This window comes from Bos taurus, chromosome X (genome assembly GCF_002263795.3).
Source record: "Bos taurus isolate L1 Dominette 01449 registration number 42190680 breed Hereford chromosome X, ARS-UCD2.0, whole genome shotgun sequence".
Lineage (NCBI taxonomy): Eukaryota > Metazoa > Chordata > Mammalia > Artiodactyla > Bovidae > Bos > Bos taurus.
In genome coordinates this window covers 126,442,893-126,467,942 of record NC_037357.1, presented here as the reverse complement: position 1 = coordinate 126,467,942, position 25,050 = coordinate 126,442,893, and the positions used below count along the sequence as shown (strand labels likewise).

Below are 25,050 nucleotides of genomic sequence, written 5' to 3'. Positions count from 1 at the left end.
ACTTGAGAATCATCTGGGTAACTCTAAATGCAAAATAAAAACTACAGGAACCTGGGGCTACCTGCAGACATGTGGCTTTAGCACAGGGTTTTTCAGAGCACCCCAGGTGATTCTTCTGTGGAGCCAGGGTTGAGAGTGACTTCTAAAGACAGTCAATTGGAGTATCTTCAAGAGCTTTGCTTAAGCTCTGAGTACAGATTTGGTCACATTAGGGCCCAAACTGGAGGGAGGCAAGAGGCACCCAGGGTGTATAACTGTAGGAGATGTATAACTGTAGGGGGTGCTAGCTCCCTGGACCCTGCAAGTGCTGACTCTGACTTTCTAGGGCCCTGAGAGGGAGTACCTCAAGTGCTAGCCCCAGGCTTTTCTCTAGCCTCACCCTAGTGGGAGCTGGGGTAATGCTGTTGGGAAAGCTAATTTAGGAGGGCAGAAGGTGGTGTTGGGGTGAAGTTCAAGGCTGGCAGAGAGTTCTTGTGGAGGAAACCATGTGTGAACATCTGTCCTGGGAGCAAACCTTCCTGCTTTCCAAAGACAGGCCAAGAGGAAGTGTGAGGACTGAGGGAAGGTGTAGCAGGGTCTAGAGTAGTGTTTTGAAACTTTATTGTGCCATGGCCCCTTTGACAGTGTGAAATCTGTGAACCCCTTCTTGGAGCAATTTAAAAAAATCATCAGAATATAGTTGCTTTATAATGTTGTGTTAGTTTTTGCTGTGCAGCAAGGTGAATTAGTCATATATATATGTATATCCTGGTGGCTCAGGTGGTGAAGAATCTGCCTGCAATGCGGGAGACCTGGGTTTGATCCCTGGTTTGGGAAGATCCCCTGGAGAAGGGAATGGCAACTCACTCTGGTATTTGTGCCTGGAGAATCCCCATGCACGGAGAAGCCTGGTGGACTGCAGTCCATGGGTCTCAAAGAGTTGGACACGATGAGCAACTAAGCACACATACATACATCCAGTTTTTTAGATTTCCTTCACATTTAGGTCACCACAGAGCACTGAGAGAGTTCCCTGTGCTATACAGTAGGTTCTCATTAGTTATCTATTTTAACGTAGTCAGTTCAGTTCAGTTGAGTTCAGTCGCTCAGTCGAGTCTGATACTCTGTGACCCCATGGACTGCAGAATGCCAGGCCTCCCTGTCCATCGCCAACTCCCAGAGTTTACTTAAAATCATGTCCATTGAGTTGGTGATGCCATCCAACCATCTCATCCTCTGTCGTCCCCTTCTCCTCCTGCCTTCAATCTTTCCCAGCATCAGGGTCTTTTCCAATGAGTCAGCTCTTCGCATCAGGTGGCCAAAGTATTGGAGTTTCAGCTTCAGCATCAGTCCTTCCAATGAATATTCAGGACTGATTTCCTTTAGAATTGACTGGTTGGATCTCCTTGCAGTCCAAGGGACTCTCAAGAATCTTCTCCAACACCACAGTTCAAAAGCATCAATTCTTCTGTGCTCAGCTTTCTTTATAGTCCAACTCTCACATCCATACATGACTACTGGAAAAACCATAGCTTTGACTAGATGGACCTTTGTTGGCAAAGTAATGTCTCTGCTTTCTAATATGATGTCTAGGTTGGTCATAACATTTCTTCTAAGGAGTAAGTGTCTTTTAATTTCATGGCTGCAGTCACCATCTGCAGTGATTTTGGAGCCCCCTCCAAAAAAGTCTGTCACTGTTTCCATTGTTTCCCCATCTATTTGCCATGAAGTTATGGGACCAGATGCCATGGTCTTAGTTTTCTTAATGTTGAGTTTTAAGCCAACTTTTTCACTCTCCTCTTTCACTTTCATCAAAAGGTTCTTTAGTTCTTCTTATATGGTGTCATCTGCATCTCAGAGGTTATTGATATTTCTCCCGGCAATCTTGATTCCAGCTTGTGCTTCTTCCAGCCCAGTGTTTCTCATGATGTACTCTGCATATAAGTTAAATAACCAGGGTGACAATATACAGCCTTGATGTACTCCTTTCCCTATTTGAAACCAGTCTGTTGTTCCATGTCCAGTTCTAACTGTTGCTTTCTGACCTGTGTACAGGTTTCTCAAGAGGCAGGTCAGGTGGTCCGGTATTCCTATCTCTTTCAGAATTTTCCACAGTTTATTGTGATCCACACAGTCAAAGGCTTTGGCATAGTCAACAAAGCAGAAATAGATGTTTTTCTGTAACTCTCTTGCTTTTTAGATGATCCAGCAAATGTTGGCAATTTGATCTCTGGTTCCTCTGCCTTTTCCAAATCCAGCTTGAACCTCTGGAAGTTCATGGTTCACGTACTGTTGAAGCCTGGCTTGGAGAATTTTGAGCATTACTTTACTAGTGTGTGAGATGAGTGCAATTAATGTGGTAGTTTGAGCATTTTTTGGCATTGCCTTTCCTTGGGATTGGAATGAAAACGGACCTTTTCCAGTCCTGTGGCCACTGCTGAGTTTTCCAAATTTGCTGGCATATTGAGTGCAGCACTTTCACAGCATCATCTTCCAGGATTTGAAATAGCTCAACTGGAATTCCATCACCTTCTTGTTTGTAGTGATGCTTCCTAAGGCCCACTTGACTTCGCATTCCAGGATGTCTGGCTCTAGGTTGGTGATTACACTATCATGATTATCTGGGTCATGAAGATCTTCTTTGTATAGTTCTTCTGTATATTCTTGCCACATCTTCTTAATGTCTTCTGCTTCTGTTAGGTCCATACCATTGCTGTTCTTTATTGTGCCCATCTTTGCATGAAATGTTCCGTTGGTATCTCTAATTTTCTTGAAGAGATCTCTAGATTTTCCCATTCTATTGTTTTTCTCTATTTGTTTGCCTTGATCGCTGACGAAGTCTTTCTTACCTCTCCTTGCTATTCTTTGGAACTCTGCATTCAAATGGGTATATCTTTCCTTTTCTCCTTTGCCTTTGGCTTCTCTCTTTGTAAGGCCTCCTCAGACAACCATTTTGCCTTTTTACTTTTCTTTTCCTTGGGGATGATCTTGGTCCCTGCCTCCTGTACAGTGTCACAAATCTCCATCCTTAGTTCTTCAGGCACTCTGTCTATTAGATCTAATCCCTTGAATCTATATGTCAACTTCCAGTATATAATCGTAAAAGATTTGATTTAGGTCATACCTGAATGTTCTAGTGGTTTTCCCTACTTTCTTCAAGTCTGAATTTGGCAATAAGTTCATGGTCTGTGCCATAGTCAGCTCCTGGTCTTATTTTTGCTGACTGTATAGAACTTCTCCATCTTTGGCTGCAAAGAATACAATCAGTCTGATTTCGGTATTGACCATCTGGTGATGTCCATGTGTGGAGTCTTCTCTTGTGTCATTGGAAGAGGGTGTTTGCTATGAGCAGTCTATTCTCTTGGCAAAACTCTGTTAGCCTTTGCCCTGCTTCATTCTGTACTCCAAAGTCAAATTTGCCTGTTATTCCAGGTATTTCTTGACTTCCTACTCTTGCATTCCAGTCCCCTATAATGAAAAGGACATCTTTTTTGGGTGTTAGTTCTAGAAGGTCTTGTAGGTCTTCATAGAACCGTTCAACTTAGCTTCTTCAGCATTACTGGTTGGGGCATAGACATTATACATAGTAGGATATGTATGTCAAGACCAATCTTGCATTTCATCCCATCCCCATTTCCCCCCTTGGTATGCATATGTTTGGATAACAATTACAACTGACCCTTGAACTACTCGAGAGTTTGTTCAGTCACTAGAGCACGGCAGGCTCCCCTGTCCTTCATTATCTCCTGTAGTTTGCTGAAATTCATGTCCATTGAGTCAGTGATGCTATATAACCATCTCATCCTCTGCTGCCTAGTTGTCCTCCTGCCCTCAGTCTTTCCCAGCATCAAAGTCTTTTTCCAGTGAGTTGGCTCTTTGCGTCAGGTGACCAAAGTATTGGAGCTTCAGCTTTAGCCTCAGTCCTTCCAGTGAATATTCAGGGTTGATTTCCTTTAGGACAGACTAGTTTGATCTCCTTGCAGTCCAAGGTACTCTCGAGAATCTTCTCTAACACCACAAATCAAAAGTATCAGTTCTTTGATGCTCAGCCTTCTTTATGGTCCAATTCTCATATCCATACATGGCTATTGGAAAAACCATACCTTTGACTATAAGAACCTTTGTCAGCAAAGTTATGTCTCTGCTTTTTAATACACTGTCTATGTTTTTCATACTGGAGCAGGTGTCCAATAGTAGCTGGTTTGTAGTGTTTTTGTGAGCATAAAATTGGGTAATCCTTTGGCCAAGCATCTAAACTGTGCTATCTCATATGGTAGTCACTAGTCCTGTGAAACTGGCTATAGAGCATTTAAAATGTGTCTAGTGCCCGTGAGAAATTGAATTTTAATTAAATCAACAATTTAAATTACTTAAAATTTAAAGCTCAAGTAACATAAAGTATTTTTCCATTAAATGAAACTTTTTTGTTTTAGTGAGACTATGTTTTACTTTAAGCACTGTATCGTATAAGACAGGTGTCAGCAAACTTTTCCTGTAAAGGGCTAGGTAGTGGATATTTTAGGCTTTGTGAGCTATATGGCTTTTGTTGCAAATATCCAACTCTGCTCTTGAACTGGGAAAGCAAAATGTGTAAACAAAAGAGTATGGCTGTGTTCCAGTAAAACTTTATTTATGGATATTGAAATTTATATTTCATAATTTTCACATCATGAATTATTTTTCTTTTGATGTTTTCCAAGCATTCAAAATATAAAACCTAATGTTTTTTGATGAAAATACTATTTTTTAAAACTGAAGTATACTTTGATGTGTAGTATTATGTAAGTTACAGGTGTATGATATAGTGATTCACACACAGGTTTTAAAGGTTATACTCCATTTATACTTATAAAATATTGGCTATGTTCCCTGTGTTGTATAATACATGCTTGTAGCTTATTTTGTACATAGTTTATACTTATACTACTACTATATAGTACTCAAGCTATATGGAAATAGACAGCAGGTTGAATGTGGCTCATAGATATATCCCAAGATGGATGAATTCATGTCTCTCAAAAGTAATTTATAAGACTGTTCACAGCAGCTATATTCATAATGACTCCAAACTGAAAACAACTCAAATGTTCATCACAGAGACTGGGTTTAAAAAATTTTAGTATATTCGTAAAAGTGGATTACTCCATAGCAGTGAAAAAGAATGACCTATGTCTTTAGATGATTATGTTGTACGTTGGATGATTATCACAAAGTGTTATCAGAAAAGCTAGTCACAAAGATTAATATTGTATGATTCCATTATGTGAAGTTCTATAGTGGCAAAGGTTATCTGTGGATTTAGAAATTAGAATACATTGCTCAGTGGGACAAGGGGAGGTGATTAACTAGAAAGCAATTTGGGTATTTGTTATGAGGTTGTATATACATTTGTTAGAAGTCTTCAAATGAGGCTTCCTGGTAGCTCAGTGGTAAAGAATCTGCCTGCCAATGCAGGAGACACAGAATTGATCCCTGATCTGGGAAGATTCCACATGCTGTCGAGCAACTAAGCCTGTGCACCACAACTATTGAGCCTGTGCTCTAGTCTGGGAGCCACAACTGCTGAAGCGTGTGCTCCCTAGAATCTGTGCTCTGCAACGAGAGAATCCACTGCAATGAGAAACCCTTGCCGCAACTAGAGAAAAGCCTGCAGCAATGAAGACCCAGCATGGCCAAAAATAAATAAAATTTTAAAAGTCTTCAAATACTTAAGCTCTGTGTACATCATCATCATCCCTCCATACAAAATACTCCTTACATAATTTAAGAAGAAATCAATTATTTGTTGATTTTTAACATTATAGTATTTCTTAGTAAAATCTAGATCTCTGGCCATAGTGGTCCATATTGCTTCATAGCAACCATCAGCCAAACTGTGCTTTTACAGTAGGGCAGCCAGTATCCATACTACTGCAGCTCCTGAGTGCCTGAAATGTGGTGTATCTGAATTGAGGTCTATGGTATAGGTAAGTACACATGGGGTTTAAAGCATTAGCCTGAAAAGAGAATGTAAACTGTTATATTAATTTTTTATCTTGTTTACATGCTGTCATTGATAACATTGGGTTAAAATATACCAAATTAATTTTGCCTCTGTTTTTTTGCTTTTTTTAAGTTGAAAAATTTTAGTTGTGACAGAACATACATAATATAAAATCATCTTAACCATTTTTAAGTATACAGTTCATTACTGTTAAGTATATACACATTGTTGTGCAACCAGTCTGCCTACATTGCAAGGTGGAAACGCCACCCCCATTAAACAACTCCCCAGTCCCCTTCCCTCCAGCCTCTGGCATCCACTGTTCTACCTTCTGTTCCCGTGAGTTTGACGATTGATCCGTCATGTAAGTGAAACCACGCAGTATTTGTATTTTTTCACTGGTTTCTTCACTTAACATTTTGTTGTTGTTGTTAATGTAGCTACTATACAATTTACAATGATACATGTGGCTGAGATTATATTTCTCAGTTCAGTTCAGTTGCTCAGTCATATCCAACTCTGTGACCCCATGGACTGCAGCATGCCAGGCCTCCTTCTCCATCACCAACTCCCGGAGTTTACTCAGACTCATGTCCTTTGAGTCGGTGATGCTATCCAACCATCTCATCCTCTGTTGTCCCCTTCTCCCACCTTCAATCTTTCCCAGTATCAGGGTCTTTTGAGGACAGTGCACAGCAGCTGCCTCTTTGTAATTAATCTTTTATTACTGTATTTATGCTGCTTATGTTTTTTCTAATGAATTGAGGAGATTGATGTATTTCTAATATTCATGACTCCATCAAACATGGGAAAACAAAGGATTTTTCCCTTAGAGGATCACATGTTTAAAAAAGCAGAGACATAATTTTCTTTGTGGAAGGGGAAAATAGTCATTTCTATTTAATATACAAAGCATTTCTGTGTTCAAAGAATACAGCCTAAGATAGCATTATGAGACAAATGATCGCTGTGCTCATTGTGTCCTTGGCCCCATCAGTATTTTATTTGAACTCTTAATTTGTTTCCTGTGTGCTAATTTAATTCAGTTTGGGAGAAAAGATTCTAACCAATTACTGCAGATAGATCTTCTCCTGTGATTACTTGACATATATCACTGGATAGTAGGTACTTTAGTAATTTTTTAATAAAGTTTTGCTATTAAATTTGCTGTACGTATGACTATGAAATAACATTTAGACTGAACGTTGACAAACTATAGTTTTGCTTTTCACTTTTAAAAAGCTTGTAGCATAAAAAAAAGCTTGCACCACCTTAAGAAAAATAGCATTTCATTAGTTTTCAATAATAGGAATATCATTATATATGGTTACAATTCTGTTAAGTAAAAGTTGTTTAAAGCCTTGTAAACAAAGAACGTATGAGAGAAATTCAGCTGTATTTTGTCTTTTGCTGTCTGAGGGAGGGAGATTCTTTCCCAGGTGAACAATTCTGGAGAAATGCCATAGCCAGGGAAGGAGAATTTGTGATATGACAGTGTCCTAAAGGACAGCTGGGGGCCCTATTGTAATAGTTGATATTCACCAACCAGGTTTGTGTTCCATTGTTCCTGGAGTTATCTATTAAATACCAGTGAAACACTGGTCAGGGAGCTTACAAATGCGGAACATTTCCTTTTTTTTTCTTCTTTTTTCAGATAGGGCTTGTAAGTAGCGTCATCCTTTTGTGGGCAGATTAGAGTACAAGTTATTTTATGTGATCTTGTTCAATTTTTTAAGATCCTTTTTGCAGACTGAGCTGCAATAAATACCTTTCTGAGAAGAGAACCATAGGATTAGCTCATATTTGATTTACTGAGAATCTAGACTTTCTTTTCTCTTTCCTTCTTTCTTTTGAAGTCCAGTCCTGCCTTGAGTGCTGAAGAGCTGCCAGGGTTAGGAAATAATAAAATATTAAAAATGGTGGCCATTGTCTCTTTAGGGGAAAGTCTTGGTTTAATTTTCCAGATTGGTTATTCTCTTCATGTCTCTTGGGCTCTTGGCTGATTGATCACGCAGGGATTTGTCATATTGCCTACTTCTTTGAATTGAATGTGGACATAGCAACTAAAAATAAACATGATGTGGATATTAGAGAACCAGGGGCCTTCTTTGCCTGGGGAGCTAAGATACTGCTTGCCGTTGCTAAGATGTTTTCTGGCTGTAACACAGCAGCAATCATTGGAAGTGCAGCTGTGTTTTTGGAAGAGCAAGCTAAGGGAAGGCAAAGGCACACTGATGAATATTATCCTAAACAATGAATCCAGATGCAAATCATTATGCCTAATCCAGAATATTATACCCATTTTTGGTGTTCTTTGTGCTGTGTTATTGTGTGTGATTTGCTGTGCTGAGAACTTGAAGTGTGCCAAAGTATCATTTCTGTTTTCAGAATAGTTTTGTCAGAAATTTGAAAGGTAAGTAAATACACCAGACTGTTGCATTTCAGCTCTTTGTGGTATTGAGTGTGGCTAATGGTTTTGAGAGTAGAATTTGACTGAATGTTGGATTGATTGCTCTAACTTGATGCCATTTTCCTTATTCCATTACAAAAAGACAACTAGAGATTGTGTGTGAAAATTCCTTGAGCAATAACATAGGATGAGAACGTGTTGTATCCAGTAAGTTTGCCCTGAGAATGAGGGGCCTTTCTATAGGGCAGCAGCACTGACTTGTGAAGAGCCAGCTCTGCCACAGATACGATGTGTCATCTTAGCTCCTTCCGGTCTGAGTCCACATCTGTAAAAGAAGGGTAATGATCATCTTACTGTAGCGAGTTGTGAGGATTAAATGAGTTACTATTTACAGATCTTAATATAATCTCTGGCATATAATAAACACTATATAAGTTTTGCCTGCTACTGTTGTCACTTGATACTGATTTCTACAATGTCACGTCCCTTTTCTTGGTGCCAAACTAAAGGCCGACATGGGAGATCTGTCCAAAACCTGAATTTGTTCTAGAATGATTGGACAGCATTTAAAAATGTTGAGCCAAGATACCTTGCTAAACCGTAGCATTTTTCTATCATGACATTATTATAGGAGTCTTTATTGTGTTGAAATCAGATTTAATCTATATTTAGTGCTCTGGAATTTTTCCTCAAAAGTGACTCATCTTTTGGCCATTGAGTTCCCCTTTTTGCAGTTTTCAAATAAAATCTCACTTGAGCTTCTTTGATTCTGCTCCTAAAGAACTGCCGCTGCCTCGCTTTATGATGTCAAAGACTGATGCTGAAATCCGGTTTGGGAACACAGCTGAGCTGCATGGAACTAAAGTTCAGATTCCATATTTAATCACAGAAAAAAATACCTTCAAAAGAATTGACGATGAGGATAAACAGGTAAATAGTCTGATCAGGCAAGTCTGTTTGCTTCTGACCATGAACCCTCACAGAGCAGTGCCTCATAGCTGCTGTCAGACTTCCAGTTCCTTGAATTGCACCATCTGGGATACAATTATAGGCTTGGAGTGTGCCTATAAAGTTTCCTTTTAGCAAGAAGAAGAGGCTGATGCATAGCAATTACCATGAGCCATATATGGGCCATTTAGAGCCTACTTTAATGTAGAATTGTGTCTCAAGTAAGGCTACTGCTTTAACACACTTATTTGATTTATCTAACCACCATTTCCAAATGCATTCTTTGAAATGTAACTTCTAGGAGTTTTTAATAAGTGCTTTCTTCCAAAAAATCTGGTTTCTCTGGTTAAATGTGGTTGGATAATGCTGTTTCATGCCTTATTCTTGGGGGAAAGGCTAAATTCTCTGTCTTAGACATTCACGGTGCACATTAGCACAGTAAAGGCCCTGACAAGTCCTGCAATAAAGAGACCTGGAGATTGGCATGTACTAAACTTCTTTCACCAGGGAAATCCCTTCTTGGGGAGCGTGTTTGGAGGGCCATCTTGGGAAATGTTGCCTTTACATGTACAGGTCAGGAACAAGAATAGGGTGGACAGGCTTTTAAAATTAGACCACTAATTGCAATAGTCAGATAGTGATGAGTAGAGAGAACAGTGTAAAATTCCAGATGAGTGAGTCTGTCAATAAGAGGTAAAATAGACTTACACATTAGTGAGCACTCAGGGCATCGAGGTGCTTACAATGAAGATACTAAATTATGCAGAAAAGTCAAATCATATTCAATGTAGTACCTTCTGTATGGAAAAGAAATTTGTCATGTTTTAGAAAGACCAAAAAAAAAAATGCTTTTCAAATGCAATGACTATTAAAGGATTAAGTTGGAAAACTGATGTATATGGTTGATGCTAATAATGCTGGATATTTGAAGTATTGTTGCAGAAATTTCATATTTAAGTGACATATAGCATGTTCTGTTGGATAATGTCCTAATTCTCATACATTTTAAACTAGTTCTTCAGGGACTTAAATAAAAAGGAGAACAGGCATACCTTGGCCACAGTGCAGGTTCAGTTTCAGACCACTGCAGTAGTCACACGAGTTTTTGGTTTCCTGGTGCTTACAAAAGTTAGATTTACACTATACTGTAGTCTACTAAGGACTTCCTGGTGGCTCAGATGGTAAAGCGTCTTGCTCACAATGTGGGAAACCTGGGTTCGATCCCTGGATCGGGAAGATCTTCTGGAGAAGGAAATGGCAACCCACTCCAGTACTCTTGCCTGGAAAATCCCATGGACAGAGGAGTGTGGTCTACTAAGTGTGCAATAGCATTGTGGCTAAAAAACTGTAATGTATATATCTTATTTAAAAAAGTGCTTTATTGCTAAAAACTGCTAACTTACCATCTTAGCAAGTAATAGTAACATCAAACCTCACTGATTACACATTGCCATAAAATATGATAATAATGAAAATGTTTGAAATATTGTTAAGAATTGTCAAAATGTGACACAGAGACATGAAGTGAGCAAATGCTATTGAAAAAGTGGTGCTGGTAGACTTGCTTGATGCAGGGTTGCCATAAACTTTGTTCTTTGTTTTTTGTTTTTTTAAAGTAATAGCTGTGAAATGAGGTATGCCTGTATCAGAATCTTCAGCCAGTACTCTTTGGCATGTTTTCCCACCAGCGTTTGGAGAGGAATGAGGGCCCACTATCCCAGGATGATTGATGCTCTGGGAACTTTTCAGGCCCATCCCCTGGCTGTGTCACTGAGGACACATCCTTTCGCTTCAGTCTGGATTTATGCTAGGCCCACCCAGTCTGTGGTTGTGAACTTATAATTCAAAGCAAATATTCTTTTCTTTTACTTGAAAAAGAGTACTTGATTGGTATCTCAGATTGAATTACTATTATTATTATTATTATTTTTGAGTAAGAACACATATATAGTCTCTATGCTGATAAAAAGTATGGTTTCCTTGTTACCAGTCTATTAGTAGCATTAAAAAAGAAAAGAGAGGAAACCCAGTAGTCGAGTAATAGTAAAAAGCCAAGTAATAATAGCTTGTCTCGCCTGTGGTCCTACATAAAGTTCACGTTCGAATTGAGATTTGTACTTTATTAAGGTGCCATCCTAGTGTTTAGGAGTAGGCTAGTTGGAGTTTACCCATAATGAATTGTTTTGGAATTTCTCAGTATAAAAAAAGTTGACATTTTACTTTGGCTAGTCAGCTCCAAGAATATTTAGCATTACCATTTAAAATATTTTAAAAATATCCACATTTTTGGAAGACTTGATAAGTGTAGATCCAGGAAATAAGAGCCTTTATTAATGAATGAAAATTGAATCTATTCACAAAGAGATCAAAATTGTAGAGTATGAATGTTATTTCATGTGATCAGTTGTCTTCTGTTTTCCCAAGGAAAGTATTATTGGAGTAACTGGAAGTGTGTCAGGCTTGTTTTAGTAATTTAGGTAACTGAGTTCTGGCGAGACTGTTCTCTGGGAGACTTTTGAATCCTCAGACAGTGCTTTTTAACCAAGCCGCATTTTTGAGAAAATATCTTCATTTGTTAAAGCAGTCGGCTTACTGGCAATAGAGTTGCATTATACTTCATAACTGCAGCTCAGAGCACCAGGCTCCTTGAGTGATTCCCTCTGAATTCTGCTCTGGTTCTTTGAAGCAGGAAACGCAGTCTCCCTCGATGTCACCTCTTGCCTCCCCTCCTTCTTCCCCGCCTCATTACCAGAGGGTGCCCTTGAGCCATGGCTACAGCAAACTGCGGAGCAGCACGGAGCAGATGCATTCAGGTAAGAGGCCAGCTGTCCCAGGCAGTATCTTAGAGACACTTTCCTCTATCAGTCAGCAATGCGACCAGTTTCTGAGTCTCCTGACTTATCTTTGGCTCTGTAAACCAGACTCAATTTAATTTCATACTCTCAAGCAAGGTTTAAAAAAAACATAAAATGAAATCTATATTAGTAATGCCTTGTTTTCTGTCCTACAAACTAGTTCATCTTTAGACTTGTAGATAATGATTTAGAGGATTTAATCCTTCATTTACAAATTTCATTACACAGGAACATTGCACATGAAGAATTTGTATTGTTTTGGAATTCTTATTCCTTTCTGCAAACATACCAAACATATTTATATGATACCTGCTCTCATGAAACTACTTAAAAAATAGAATTCTGCAGAAGAATTGATTCAACCTTTAAATACTGAGCACATGAGTGAAAATATTTAGCTCTTGTGCTTGAGAATAAAAATAATAAGAGAAATGCCAGGGGAAGCATTGTGTTGAGGTGTGTGAAGTACCCAATTGTGGCCTTGCTTGCTTGCTCACATTTGTGTTACGTTGGCTATGTTAGTGGTAAAATACGTTAGTTGGTTCTGAGAATGACTTGTACAGTTGGCTGCCTAGGCTGCAGTGCTTAAAGTTCCACAAATTCACTGCAGCATCTTGTCCTTGTGGAGTTCAGGCTCCTAGCTGAAGATATGACCTTTATAGGTATTCTAGAATTGGATATCTGTAACCCCCCACCCTTTTTATTCTGTGAGCTGTAACTGAAAATGACCCAGTTTCTGCAGGTTTTTGCTGCATTGAAAATAGTGATGACTTCTAGAGGGACACAGATAAAAGTGTGCTAGACCGAACTAAAGAGAGGCTATGATCTTGCTGAAAGAAGCAGGTATGGCATAATGAGAAAATCTTTTTTTCTTTAGTTTTTCTTTCTTTCTTTTTGGCTGCTCTGGGTCTTTGTTGCTTTGCACAGACTCTCTAGCTGCAGCAAGCGGGGACTACTCTTTGTTGTGGTACTCGGGCTTCGCACTGTGGTGGCTTCTCTTGTTGTGGAGTACAGGGTCTAGGCACATGAGCTTCAGTAGTTGCAGCTCTCAGGCTCAGCAGTTGTGGCTCATGGGCTTAGTTGCCCTGTGGTATGTGGAATCTTCCTGGACCAGGGATCAAACACATATCTCCTGCATTAGCAGGCAGATTCCTATCTACTGTGTCACCAGGGAAGTCCTGGGAAAATCTTTTGATTGGAATCAGAAGATGAGGGTTTATGTGACTAGCCATGTGACTTTGGGCAAGCTACTTACTACTCTGAACCATGATTTTCTTCTTTTCTTTTGAAACAGAGTAATAGTATCCTATAGGGCTGTTGTGAGGATAAGCAAGAACATGAGTGTAAGGGAATAGGAATGAAAAATCACTCCCCTGGAACTTGAGTGTGCCATTGGTGTCTGAAAATGAAATGGGATTGAGAATTCTTCATATTTCTCTTGTAGTCTCTCCTGCCACATTTCCCTGTTTTTAGAAGTGGATTTTTTTTTCTTAATTTCATCTAGTTTTGGAAGTTGGAATCCAGTGCCTAGCATGGTGCCTAGTTTTTGGTTTTTAATTCAAAGGTGCGTCATTTTTGTTCTACTGAGTCACCAGGTTCTACCCTGTCTTTTTTTGGTTGTTACTCCTTAAAAAAACCTGTCTGTACCAGCTTTCTCTCCTTCATACTCAATTTTCTCCTCATTCCATTCAAATTGGGCTTTCATTCCCCTAGTGTCAAGGAAACAACCTGCTTCTCTTCTTTGTTGTTGACTTTTAGCAGCTTGTGTCACGGTTGTCCATGCTTTCATTCTTTCTTAGACTTTTTAAAAAACGTGAGCTAAAATTTACATGTGATAAAATGCACATGTTTAAAATCTTCAATTTGAGTTTTAACAAATGGATATACCCAAGTATCTACCACTTTTATCATGGATAAAGTATTTTCTTACCATATGATACAGCAGTTCTACTGCTGAGTATATATCTAAAAAAAATAAAGGCACAAATTTGAAAAACTACATGCACCCCAGTGTTCTGAGCAGTATTATTTACAATAGCCAAGATACAGGAGCAACCTAAGTGTCTATCAACAGATGAATGAAGAAAGAAGATACACATTCATACATATACACAATGGAATATTGAGTCATAAAAAAAGATTGAAATTTTACCATTTGTAACAACATGGATGGATCTAAAGGGTATTATCCTTAGTGAAATAAGGCAGAGAAAGAGAAATGCTATCACTTATATGTAGAATCCAAAAAATAAAGTAGGTGAATAAATTTAATAAGACAGAAACCTACTCACAGATACAGAAAACAAACCTAGTGGTTGAAAGTGGAGGGAGTAGGGGATTAATAGGTACAAACTACTTGGACTTCCCTGGTGGCACAGTAGATAAGAATCCACTGCTAGTGCAGGGAACATGAGTTTGATCCTTAGTTCAGGAAGATTCCATATGCCATGGAGGGACTAAACCCAGGTACCACAACTACTGAGCCCAAACTCTAGAGCCTGCATGCCACAACTACTGAGCCTGAGCACTGCAATGAAGAGAGTAGCCCATGCAAAAGCAATGAAGACCCAGTGCAGCCAAAACAAAAATAATGGTTCATTTAAGAGGTACAAACTACTATGTATAAAATACATAAGCTGCAAGGATATATTAGGCAGGACAGGGAGATATAGCAATTATTTTAAAATAACTTTAAATGGAATATAATCTATAAAAATACTGTAATCACTATGCTAAAAGTATATTGTAATCAACTGTATACTTCAATAAAAAGTCTGCCTGACATTAGAACCAATATTTCTGCCACCTCAGAGATGCCCCTTTCCCAGTCACTTTCTCTGTGCTCCCTGCCTCCCCCATGAAAACCTAGTGCTGATTTTTATCACTGTGGATTAGTTTTGCTTCCTCTAGAAACTCATATAAATGGAATCATAGTGAATGACCGTACTCTTGGGTGTCTTTTCCTCAGCACAGTGGTTGAGATTCTTCATGTTATGTGTCTTAGCAGTTTGTTCCCGTTAATATATTACTCAGTGTTGTTCCACTGTATGAATGTATCATGGAGTGATGATCCATTCTTCTGTTGATGAATATTTAGGTTATTTCCAGCATTGGCTGTTATGAATAAGGATGCTGTGAACACTTGGGTATGAGTCTTTTTGTGACATATGTCATTTCTCTGGCACCTGGGAGTGGAATTGATGCACCTTAGGGTAGGTGTAAGAAACTGCTAAAGAGTTTCACCAAGTGACTGCATACTCCCATAGGCAATGTATAAGAGTTCAGTGTTCTTGCCAGCACTTGGTACTCTGGTTTCTTTCTTCAGTGTTTTTAATCTTAGCTATTCTGTTACATGTGAAGTGACATTTTATTGTGGGCACTCTTTTATTCTTGAAACATTGTTTTCTAAGTTTCTGTTACCCCTTCCTGGTTTTTCTCCTACATCATGATCCCTAAACTTGAATTTATACATTTTCAGAAATGAGTTCTGCTGCTAGGAAAATTTTCTAGGAATACATTTTCTAGGGTTGTTTTTCTGTCCAAGATTCTGCCATGATTTCTGGCTAATGGGGCATATGTGTACGTTTTAAATCAGGAGAAGGCAATGGCACCCCACTCCAGTACTCCTGCCTGGAAAATCCCATGGATGGAGGAACCTGGTAGGCTGCAGTCCATGGGGTCGCTAAGAGTTGGACACGACTGAGCAGCTTCACTTTCACTTTTCACTTTCATGCATTGGAGGAGGAAATGGCAACCCACTCCAGTGTTCTTGCCTGGAGAATCCTAGGGATGGGGGAACCTGGTGGGCTGCCATCTATGGGGTTGCACAGAGTCGGGCATAACTGAAGTGATTTAGCAGCAGCAGCATCTTTGGACAGTCTGTGATTCAGAGCCCCTCTTCTGCCTCTCTCCTGGGTGCCTGCTCACCTCCTTTGCTGGATGTAGCTATAGCTGATGCTCACTGGATAAGACTTAAGTGCCATGCATCATTCCAAGTTCTTTGTGTGCACTGTTTTCTACTTACCACAACCCTCAGAGGCAGAAGTTGCCATCTGTATTTTTAAAAATAATGTTTAAATCACAGTAATACTTCTCCTTCTGACTCAACTTGTTTCTGGTTTCTAGAGGCAACTACCTTTCTTTCTTTCTTTCTTTTTTACATTTATTTTTTAAAGTACAGTTGATTTACAATGTTTCAGTGTTCAGCAAAATGATATATATATGTGTATGTGTCCTTTTTCAGATTCTTTTCCATTATAGGTTATCACAAGATATTGAATATAGTTCCCTGTGCTATACAGTAGGTCCTTGTTTATCTATTTTGTATTTAGTAGTATGTATATGTTATTGTTTAATTCATTGTATAAAAACTTCTGAGTTTAATTAGGTCCCATTTAAAAAAATGAGCCCTTTTAAAAAAAAATTGTTTCTTGTCTTCATTGAGTCTTTATTGCAGCATGCATGTGGGACCTAGTTCCCTGACCAGGGATTGAACCTGGCCCCCCGGCACTAGGAGCACAGAGTCCTAGCCACTGGACCTCCAGGGAAGTCCCAGGTCTTATTTTTAAATTTTTCTTTTTGTTTTCACTACTGTAGGAGATGGATCCAAAAAAATATTGCTGTGATTTATGTCAGAGTGTCCTGCCTATATTTTCCCCTGAAAGTTTTACAGTATCTGGTCTTAAATTTTGGCCTTGAATCCATTTTGAGTTTTTTTTGTATATGGTATTAGAGAATATTGTAATTTCATTCTTTTACATGTAGCTGTCTACTTTCCTCAGGATCACTTATTGAAAAGACTGTCTTTTCATTGTATATTCTTGCCTCCTCTGTTGTAGATTAATTGACCATAAGTGCATGGGTTTATTTCTGGGTTTTCTATCCTGTTCCAGTGATCTGTGTGTCTGTCTTTGTGCCAGTGCCATACTGTTTTGATGACTGTAGCTTTGTAGTATAGTCTGAAGTGAGGAAGTGTGATTCCACCAGCTCCATTCTGATTTTCTCATTATTGTTTTTGGCTGTTTGGGATCTTTTTTGTTTTCATATAAATATAATTTTTTTTGTTCTAGTTCTATGAAAAATCCATTGGTAATTTGATAGGGATTACATTAAATTTCTAGATTGCCCTGGGTAGTATGGTCATTTTAACAGCATTTATTTTTCCAGTGTAAGAACATGGTATATATTTCCATTTGTATCATCTTCAGTTTCTTTCATTGGTGTCTTATAGTTTTCTGAATACAGGTCTTTTGCTTCCATAGGTAGGTTTATTCCTAAATATTTTATTGTTTTCTGATGTGATGGTGAGTGGGGTTGTTTCTTTAATTTCTCTTTCTGATACTTCATTGTTAGTGTATAGACATGCAGCAGATTTCTGCATATTAGTTTTGAATCTTGCTACTTTACCAAATTAATTGATGTGTTCTAATAGTTTTCTGGTTTCATCTTTAGAATTTTCTGTGTAGTATCACGTCATCTGCAAACAGTGGCAGTTTTACTTCTTTCCAATTTGGATTCCTTTTATTTCTTTTTCTTATCTGATTGCTATGGCCAGGACTTCCAAAAGTACATTAAATGAAAGTGGTGGGAGTGGACATCCTTGTCTTGTTCCTGATCTTAGAGGAAATGCTTTCAGCTTTTTACCATTAAGTTTGATGTTAGCTGTGCGTTTGTCATATATGGGCTATTCATTGCTATGCTGAGATATATTTCTTCTATGCAGAGGTAACTACTTTTGACTCTTTAAACCTGCTTCTTCTGCTGTCTAAAGTCTTATTTTAAAATCAGTGTCTGTTCTACTTTTTCTTATGCATCTTATTCTTATGTATCAGTGCTAGGTATCATCTCACTTAAGAGCATGGGCTGTGATGTTGGTCTCCTGGGCCTAAAGGTAGACTTGGTAGGCCTACGTTTCTCATTTCTTTCCATTTCCAGCCTGTATGACTATGTATTTTGCTTTTCTGAGCCTCAATTTCCCTTATCTGTGAAATGAAATGAAGTCTGCCTTAGAATTTTGCTCTGTGGATGAAATGAGTAATATTATATAAACATCTATTCCTAGCACAATTCCTGGCACATTGTAGGTGCTAAGATGTTCCCTTGTATTTTCTTTTGTGTTTCTAGAATATGGTACTCATTATGTTTTTGAAGCTCAAGTATTCTTGAAAGTCACCTTCTAGATATTATTCAGTGGGTGACTGCAGATGGAGAGTTTTTATTGGGCAGTTAGTTGTGATCTCTGTTCTAGTTTGACACTGAATCTCAGAGTGATGAAATCTTTTAAGGTTCATTTTATAATCTTCCCCTTGGAGAAAGGTGGTACTTCTAGTTCCCTGTTCAACCTCTTATAAGGGGATCTAAGAATTATTTGTTTTGTATTGAGTTGCATGTTTCAGGTTTTATTTGGGAGGGAAAGAGTAGAGACAATGAGTAGTACCTATCTTTTGCCTCCTGAGTTCAGTTTCAGTTGAGGAATGAGACAGGAGTCAGACTGATAGTGGCCTGAATATCAGCTCTGGTACCAACTGATAGGAGCATGCGTCTAAGATTTGTGACCAGAAGGTTTTAGACACTCATCTTTCCAGTCACAGGCAGGTGTGACCAACCCACGCTTCCCACACGGGTATGAAGAGAAAATCTGCCATTGAGGCCAGGCCTCTTGAAAAATGACCCACCATGTGGCTCAGTGTTCATTTAAGCCTTATTGATACGATACGTCTGTCTCTTTAAAGGGAAGGAAGGCCATTGTTGGTGAGGGATTGGAGCCATGGGCCAGTCAGCCTCCCCCTACATGTGTCCTTCCTGAGCAGTAGAAGTTCCCTCCCTCTAAGGGGAGGCAGAGGGATCAGCTTCCCAGGGAAAGCTTATGACCATTGGTATCCCAGCCATGGTACAGTTTGCTGTGGTTCAGACCTTTCAGTAGGAGTTAAATTTGATGATCCTTCAAAATGGAATGATCTTAAAAATCCTTCTTTGAGGACAACACCTGCCTACCATCTGAAACTTATATTTTAAGATTTGGATTATGAATTCTCTATGTATGTTTCTTTTGCAGCATCATATATTCTTAGCAGCATCAGAAAATCTGCTTTGCATTTTTCCAGACAGTGATTTTTATGTTTTAATGTAATTTAATGTTATAATATTGTGTTAATAATAATTGTATAATAATGTATTCCATTTCCTTGGAGGAAATACAAAGAGCAGATGTGAGCCCAAGAGTGGTTTGTTGTTCTTGATGTCCTGTTGTTATACCTTCTTTATTTTAAAAAGTTCGAACTCTGCTAAAGATGATGCCACAACAGGCTGCTGTTCTGTCTCTACCTAATTTGATGTATAAGGAAGCTATAGAAAGAAAGCCTTTTACTTATTTATATACTTCCAAAAACCTGAACTGTTAACCTACAGAGATCAGAAATGGTTTCATCTTGAGTGATAATTTCCCCTTTCTGTTGGAGCTGAATATTGCCTGGTTATGTTTAACTGTTTTCGTATCATATTGGGAAAGTTGTTATTAAGTGTTCTGGAAATAAAAGGAATGAAAAATAGGCATTCATTTTTGTGACTTAAAAACTTTTCTTAAAGGTAGAAAAATTATTTTTAGTTTGGTTATTGAATGATAAAGTAATAAATATAAAATGCATTTATTCCTTTTTTTTTTTTTTTTTTTTTAATTTTATTTTATTTTTAAACTTTACATAATTGTATTAGTTTTGCCAAACATCAAAATGAATCCACCACAGGTATACATGTGTTCCCCATCCTGAACCCTCCTCCCTCCTCCCTCCCCATACCATCCCTCTGGGTCATCCCAGTGCACTAGCCCCAAGCATCCAGTATCGTGCATCGAACCTGGACTGGCAACTCGTTTCTTACATGATATTTTACATGTTACAATGTCATTCTCCCAAATCTTCCCACCCTCTCCCTCTCCCACAGAGTCCATAAGACTGTTCTATGTTTTTTCTCTATTTGGTTTTACATTCTTTCCATAAGGAAAAGAAGATAGTGGCATTTATTTTTCAAAAATAAGCAAAATGATAATGTTGATTCTTAATGTTCAAAATTCATACTCACTTTCTTGCATCTTGGGAGTGTGGATGATGAGTGGAAGCATTCTAAATAGCAGGGTATATATAGAATTTACCTTATATTTAGAAGTTGAACACTTAAAACATGGCACTTTTCTAACTACTCTCATTATTTTCTATCCCAGTTTAGGTTTACACTATTCCACCTTTCCAATTTATTGCTAATCTTAACCTGATGTAAATATCTCCCTGCTTTATTATGACTTTGTTGACTGTTTTTAGATGGTTCAGTTAAATTGTACCCAGGGGCACCAAGGTTTGTTGTCTTAAGTGAAAGAAAGTGAAAGTGAAAGTCACTCAGTTGTGTCTGACTCTTTGCGACCCCGTGGACTTAGTCCATGGAATTCTCCAGGCCAGAATACTGGAGTGGGTAGCCTTTCCCTTCTCCAGGGGATCTTCCCAACCCAGGGATCGAACCCAGGTCTCCCACATTGCAGGTGGATTCTTTACCAGCTGAGCCACAAGGGAAGCCCAAGAATACTGGAGTGGGTAGCCTATCCCTTCTCCTACAGATCTTCCTGACCCAGAAATTGAACCAGGGTCTCCTGCATCGCAGGCAGATTCTTTACTTACTAAGCTATGAGGGAAGCCCTTGTTTGTCTTATGTGACCCTTTGTGTATAAACTAATTACTAGTTCTTCCCCAAAGAGCAGACACTGTTGCAGTTTGAATGTGAATTCATAAGTTTTGGGTGGAATCTTTGTGAACCATGCTGACTTTCCCTCCTGCCATTTCAGCTCCTTATGAAGCTAGACAGCCCCTTGTCCAGCCTGAGGGACCCTCAACGGGAGGCCCAGGAGCCAAACCCCCTCGGCATCAGGCTTCCCTTATCCGGGTAAGTGATGCCTCTGTTGGGTTATGCCAGTGGGAGACTTCAGGGGTGTGACTTCTTGAAGCCTGCCCCCTCTTTAAGGAGGGTATAAAGCTATCCCCTAAGGCAGATATTGTATTTCTTGTTCTGTTGCTTGTATATTTTCTAAATCTATTTACTCTGTCTGTTTCTTCCCTTCTCTGTGTCTCTAGACTACTCTGGCCTGGTTTTTTATTTTTGGTCCAAAATGCCCTTCCACCTTCATCTGCTTAATCATTAGGCACCTCCTTCAGGAGGGCTTTACTTTGTCTAAAACAGACTACTTTTATCTCTGCCTTATTTGTTACTGTTACATATTCTGTGCATACTTTGCTATTGCCCATTTGTTTTGTGCCTCCAGTTAAATTACCAGCTTTGGAAGGCAGAGGTGATTCTCCTGTATTTTCTGTCAGTGCCTAGTCCACTGCTATTTGGAGAACAGTTACTTGGCAGCATACAGTTTCCTATTTGTAGTTGATACACAAGAAATATGGTAGAAGCACAAGTGATATCTCAGTTTCTCCTTGTTACACCACAACTTAGAAAATTTTACTTTCCTTTTCTCCATTGTTTCCTTTGGATAAAGAGCTGTTTTTTCACCCCATGTCTGCAACTGTTAGGTTGTGTAGTACCTCTGAGTCCTATGCTGGTGGAGTCATATTCCCAAAAAAGGGTGAGTGCAGCAGTGTGAGAGAAACTGTGGGAAAACTGAGTTGGCTGTTTGACTCTAAAGACAGGAAGACGTAGGGTGGTTTGTATAACATTTCAATTGTCCAACTGAGGAAGAAACATCATTTATGTGTAGGGAGATCTCCTCACAATAGAGGGTGATCTTAGATAGTCCCATAATGAAGTGGGCTGGTATTCTAGAAGAGAATAAACAAGGCTAAGGGAGGTTGAGGTGTCCACTTTATAGCCTCTGGAGATAAGTAGGCATGATATGGCAGGCATGATACAGAATTTCTGAGGTAGAACTCTGGTGTACAAAGAATTTTCTTAAAGATGGTAGATAATTCAGCTTTATGCTGTGTATTTGTGTGTAACGCTTCCTCCATCTATCATATCCAACTACAGATGAGGTAACTGAGAGAGGTCAGGTCATGGGTCTAAAGTTTCATTTATAACTAGTAAGTGGCAGAGCCAGAATTTGAACCAGGCTTCCCAGTGTCAAAACCTGTTCTTTGTAATACTTCACTATATTCGTTAGAGTGCCATGTTACAAGGAGACTAGGTTCTAGAGTTGCTGTATAAATAAACATTGGTTATAGTAAAAAATATTCCTGAAAATCCCTTATTGGTACCACACTGGGGAGCCAAGATGCCATTCTCTCCTAAGCCCAGTAGAGCTAGTTTTACCCCTAGGTTGGAACAGACAGTTGTTTCTTCATCTGAGCGCCCAGATGGAGTAGTTGGCTGCATTTGGAGGTCCTACGGTACAGAAATAAGTGTTTTTAAACATGAGAATCACACCCACTGTGGAGTGATAGTTACATTAAGAAAGGTATCAGAGAGACTGGGATTCATCTAAAAAAATCTGCAAGGTGTGGCTGTCCTTGTTTCTGCAGAGTCTAGTGCTGATTCTAGTGCTGTGGAGACCACATCCTGAATTGTTAGAATGATGGTCAAACAAGCAGTAAATCTTGAGCTTCACTATGGTTGGATGGGGCTCACCAGGCCCTTTATGTATGGCCACCTGGCAGGCGATAGCCTTGGGCTCTCATTTAGATTGGTGTCCCAAGCCTTCTCTTCTAATCTCTAGGCCCATTTTTCTTCTAGTAAACATGCTTCCTGAGCACTTTAAAAAACTTGTTGTTGTTTCTAAATCATGTCTGAATCTTTGCGACCTTATAAACTGCAGCATGCCAGACTTCCCTGTCCTTCACTGTCTCCCAAAGTTTGCTCAGACTCATGTCCATTGAGTCAGTGATACCATCCAACCATCTTATCCTCTGTCGCCCCCTTTTCCTCCTGCCCTCAATCTTTCCAAGCATCAGAGTTGTTTCCAGTGAGTTGGCTCTATGCATCAGGTGGCCAAAGTATTTGATCTTCAGCACCAGTCCTTCCAATGAATATTCAGGACTGATTTCCTTTAGGATTGACTGGTTTGATCTCCTTGCTCTCCAAGGGACTCTCAAGAGTCTTCTCCAGCACCACAGTTTGAAGGCATCAATTCTTCGGTGCTTAGCCTTCTTTATGGTCCAACTCTCGCATCCATACGTGATTACTGGAAAAACCATAGCTTTGACTATATGGACCTTTGTCAGGAAAGTGATGTCTCTGCTTTTTAATACACTGTGTAGGTTTGTCATAGATTTCCTTCTAAGCGTCTTTTAATTTCATGGCTGCAGTCACTGTCTGCAGTGATTTTGGAGCCCAGGAAAATAAAATCTGCCACTGTGTCCATTGTTTCCCCATCTCTTTGCCGTGAAGTGATGGGACTGGATGCCATGATCTTCGTTTTTTGAATGTTGAGTTTTAAGCCAGCTTTTTCCCTTTCCTCTTTCACCTTTATTAAGAGGCTCTTTAGTTCCTCTTTGCTCTCTGTCATTAGGGTGGTATCATCTGCATAGTTGAGGTTGTTGATATTTCTCCCATAAATCTTGATTCTAGCTTGTGATTCATCCAGACTAGCATTTCCCATGATGTACTCTGCATATACATTAAATAAGCAGGGTGATAATATACAGCCTTGATGTACTCCTTTAACAATCTGGAACCAGTCTGTTGTTCCATGTCTGGTTCTAACTGTTGCTTCTTGACCTGCATACAGATTTCTCAGGAGGCAGGTAAGGTGGTCTGGCATTCCCATCTCTTGAAGAATTTTCCACGGTTTGTTGTGATCCACACAGTCGAAGGCTTTAGCATAGTCAATGAAGAGGAGTAGATGTTTTTCTGAAATTCTCTTGCTTTTTCTGTCTCCATTGGATGTTGGCAATTTAATCTTTAATCAAAGATCAATCTACCTTTTCTAAATCCAGCTTTTACATCTGGAAGACTTTGGTTCACATACTATTAAAGCCTAGCTTGAAGGATTTTGAGCATTACCTTGCTAGCATGTGAGATGAGTGCAATTGTATGGTAGTTTTAACATTCTTTCCATTGCCTTTCTTTGGGATTGGAATGAAAACTGACATTTTCCAGTCCTGTGGCCACTGCTCAGTTTTCCAAATTAGGTGACATATTGAGTGCAGCACTTTCACAGCATCGTCTTTTAGGATTTTAAATAGCTCAGCTGGAATTCCATCACGTCCACTAACTTTGTTCGTAGTGATGCTTCCTAAGGCCCACTTGACTTCGCATTCCCAGAAATCTGGCTCTAGGTGAGTGATCACACCATTGTGGTTATCTGGATCATTAAGACCTTTTTTGTACAGTTCTTCTGTGTATTCTTGCCACCTATTCTTAATCTCTTGTGCTTCTGTTAGGTCCTTGCCCTTTCTTTCCTTTATTGTGCCCATCTTTGCATGAAATATTCCCTTGGTATGTCTGATTTTCTTGAAGAGATCTCTAGTCTTTCCCATTCTATTATTTTCCTCTATTTCTTGAGTACTTTAAGCAACTAATGTTTACTAAACACCTGTTAAGTGCCAGGTACCATGTTGAGAGTACAAAAATGAGATATAGTACTCCCATTCCCTGCCCTCCTAGAGCTTATAGACTATTGGAGGAGGTGGCTATTGATCAGACCATCACAAAGCAAATATATAATTATGATGTGTGGTGAGCAGAAATTATACTGTGCTTTGAGGATGAAAAAGGAGGTGGGAAGTTAGGACCCAGCCTTAGCAGGCAGGGGTTGATCAAGGAAGTCTTCCAGTGGGAAATCACATTTGAGTTGAAAGGGTAAGGGCTGATCCTTATTGTCCAAGTGAGGGAGTAGGGCTGAGGGAGAGCAGGCAAGAGGAGAGAGGGAGCTGCACAAACAGAGATGTTTA

At 39.2% G+C, this 25,050-nt stretch overlaps 1 protein-coding gene across 2 annotated transcripts in view; it reads left to right on the top strand.

Annotated features, from left to right (window-relative positions):
- The window catches only part of REPS2 (RALBP1 associated Eps domain containing 2), a 244,962-nt gene that overhangs the window by 65,899 nt on the left and 154,013 nt on the right, over positions 1 to 25,050 (top strand). Inside the window, exons 3-5 of one of the 2 annotated variants that reach the window (XM_024988440.2) lie at positions 9,154 to 9,302; positions 12,010 to 12,133; positions 21,003 to 21,100. In XM_024988440.2, the coding sequence (XP_024844208.1) occupies positions 9,154 to 9,302; positions 12,010 to 12,133; positions 21,003 to 21,100 (371 nt within the window). Of the gene's footprint in view, positions 1 to 9,153; positions 9,303 to 12,006; positions 12,134 to 21,002; positions 21,101 to 25,050 lie in introns of both variants that reach the window. The other variant, XM_024988439.2, reaches the window with a different exon arrangement.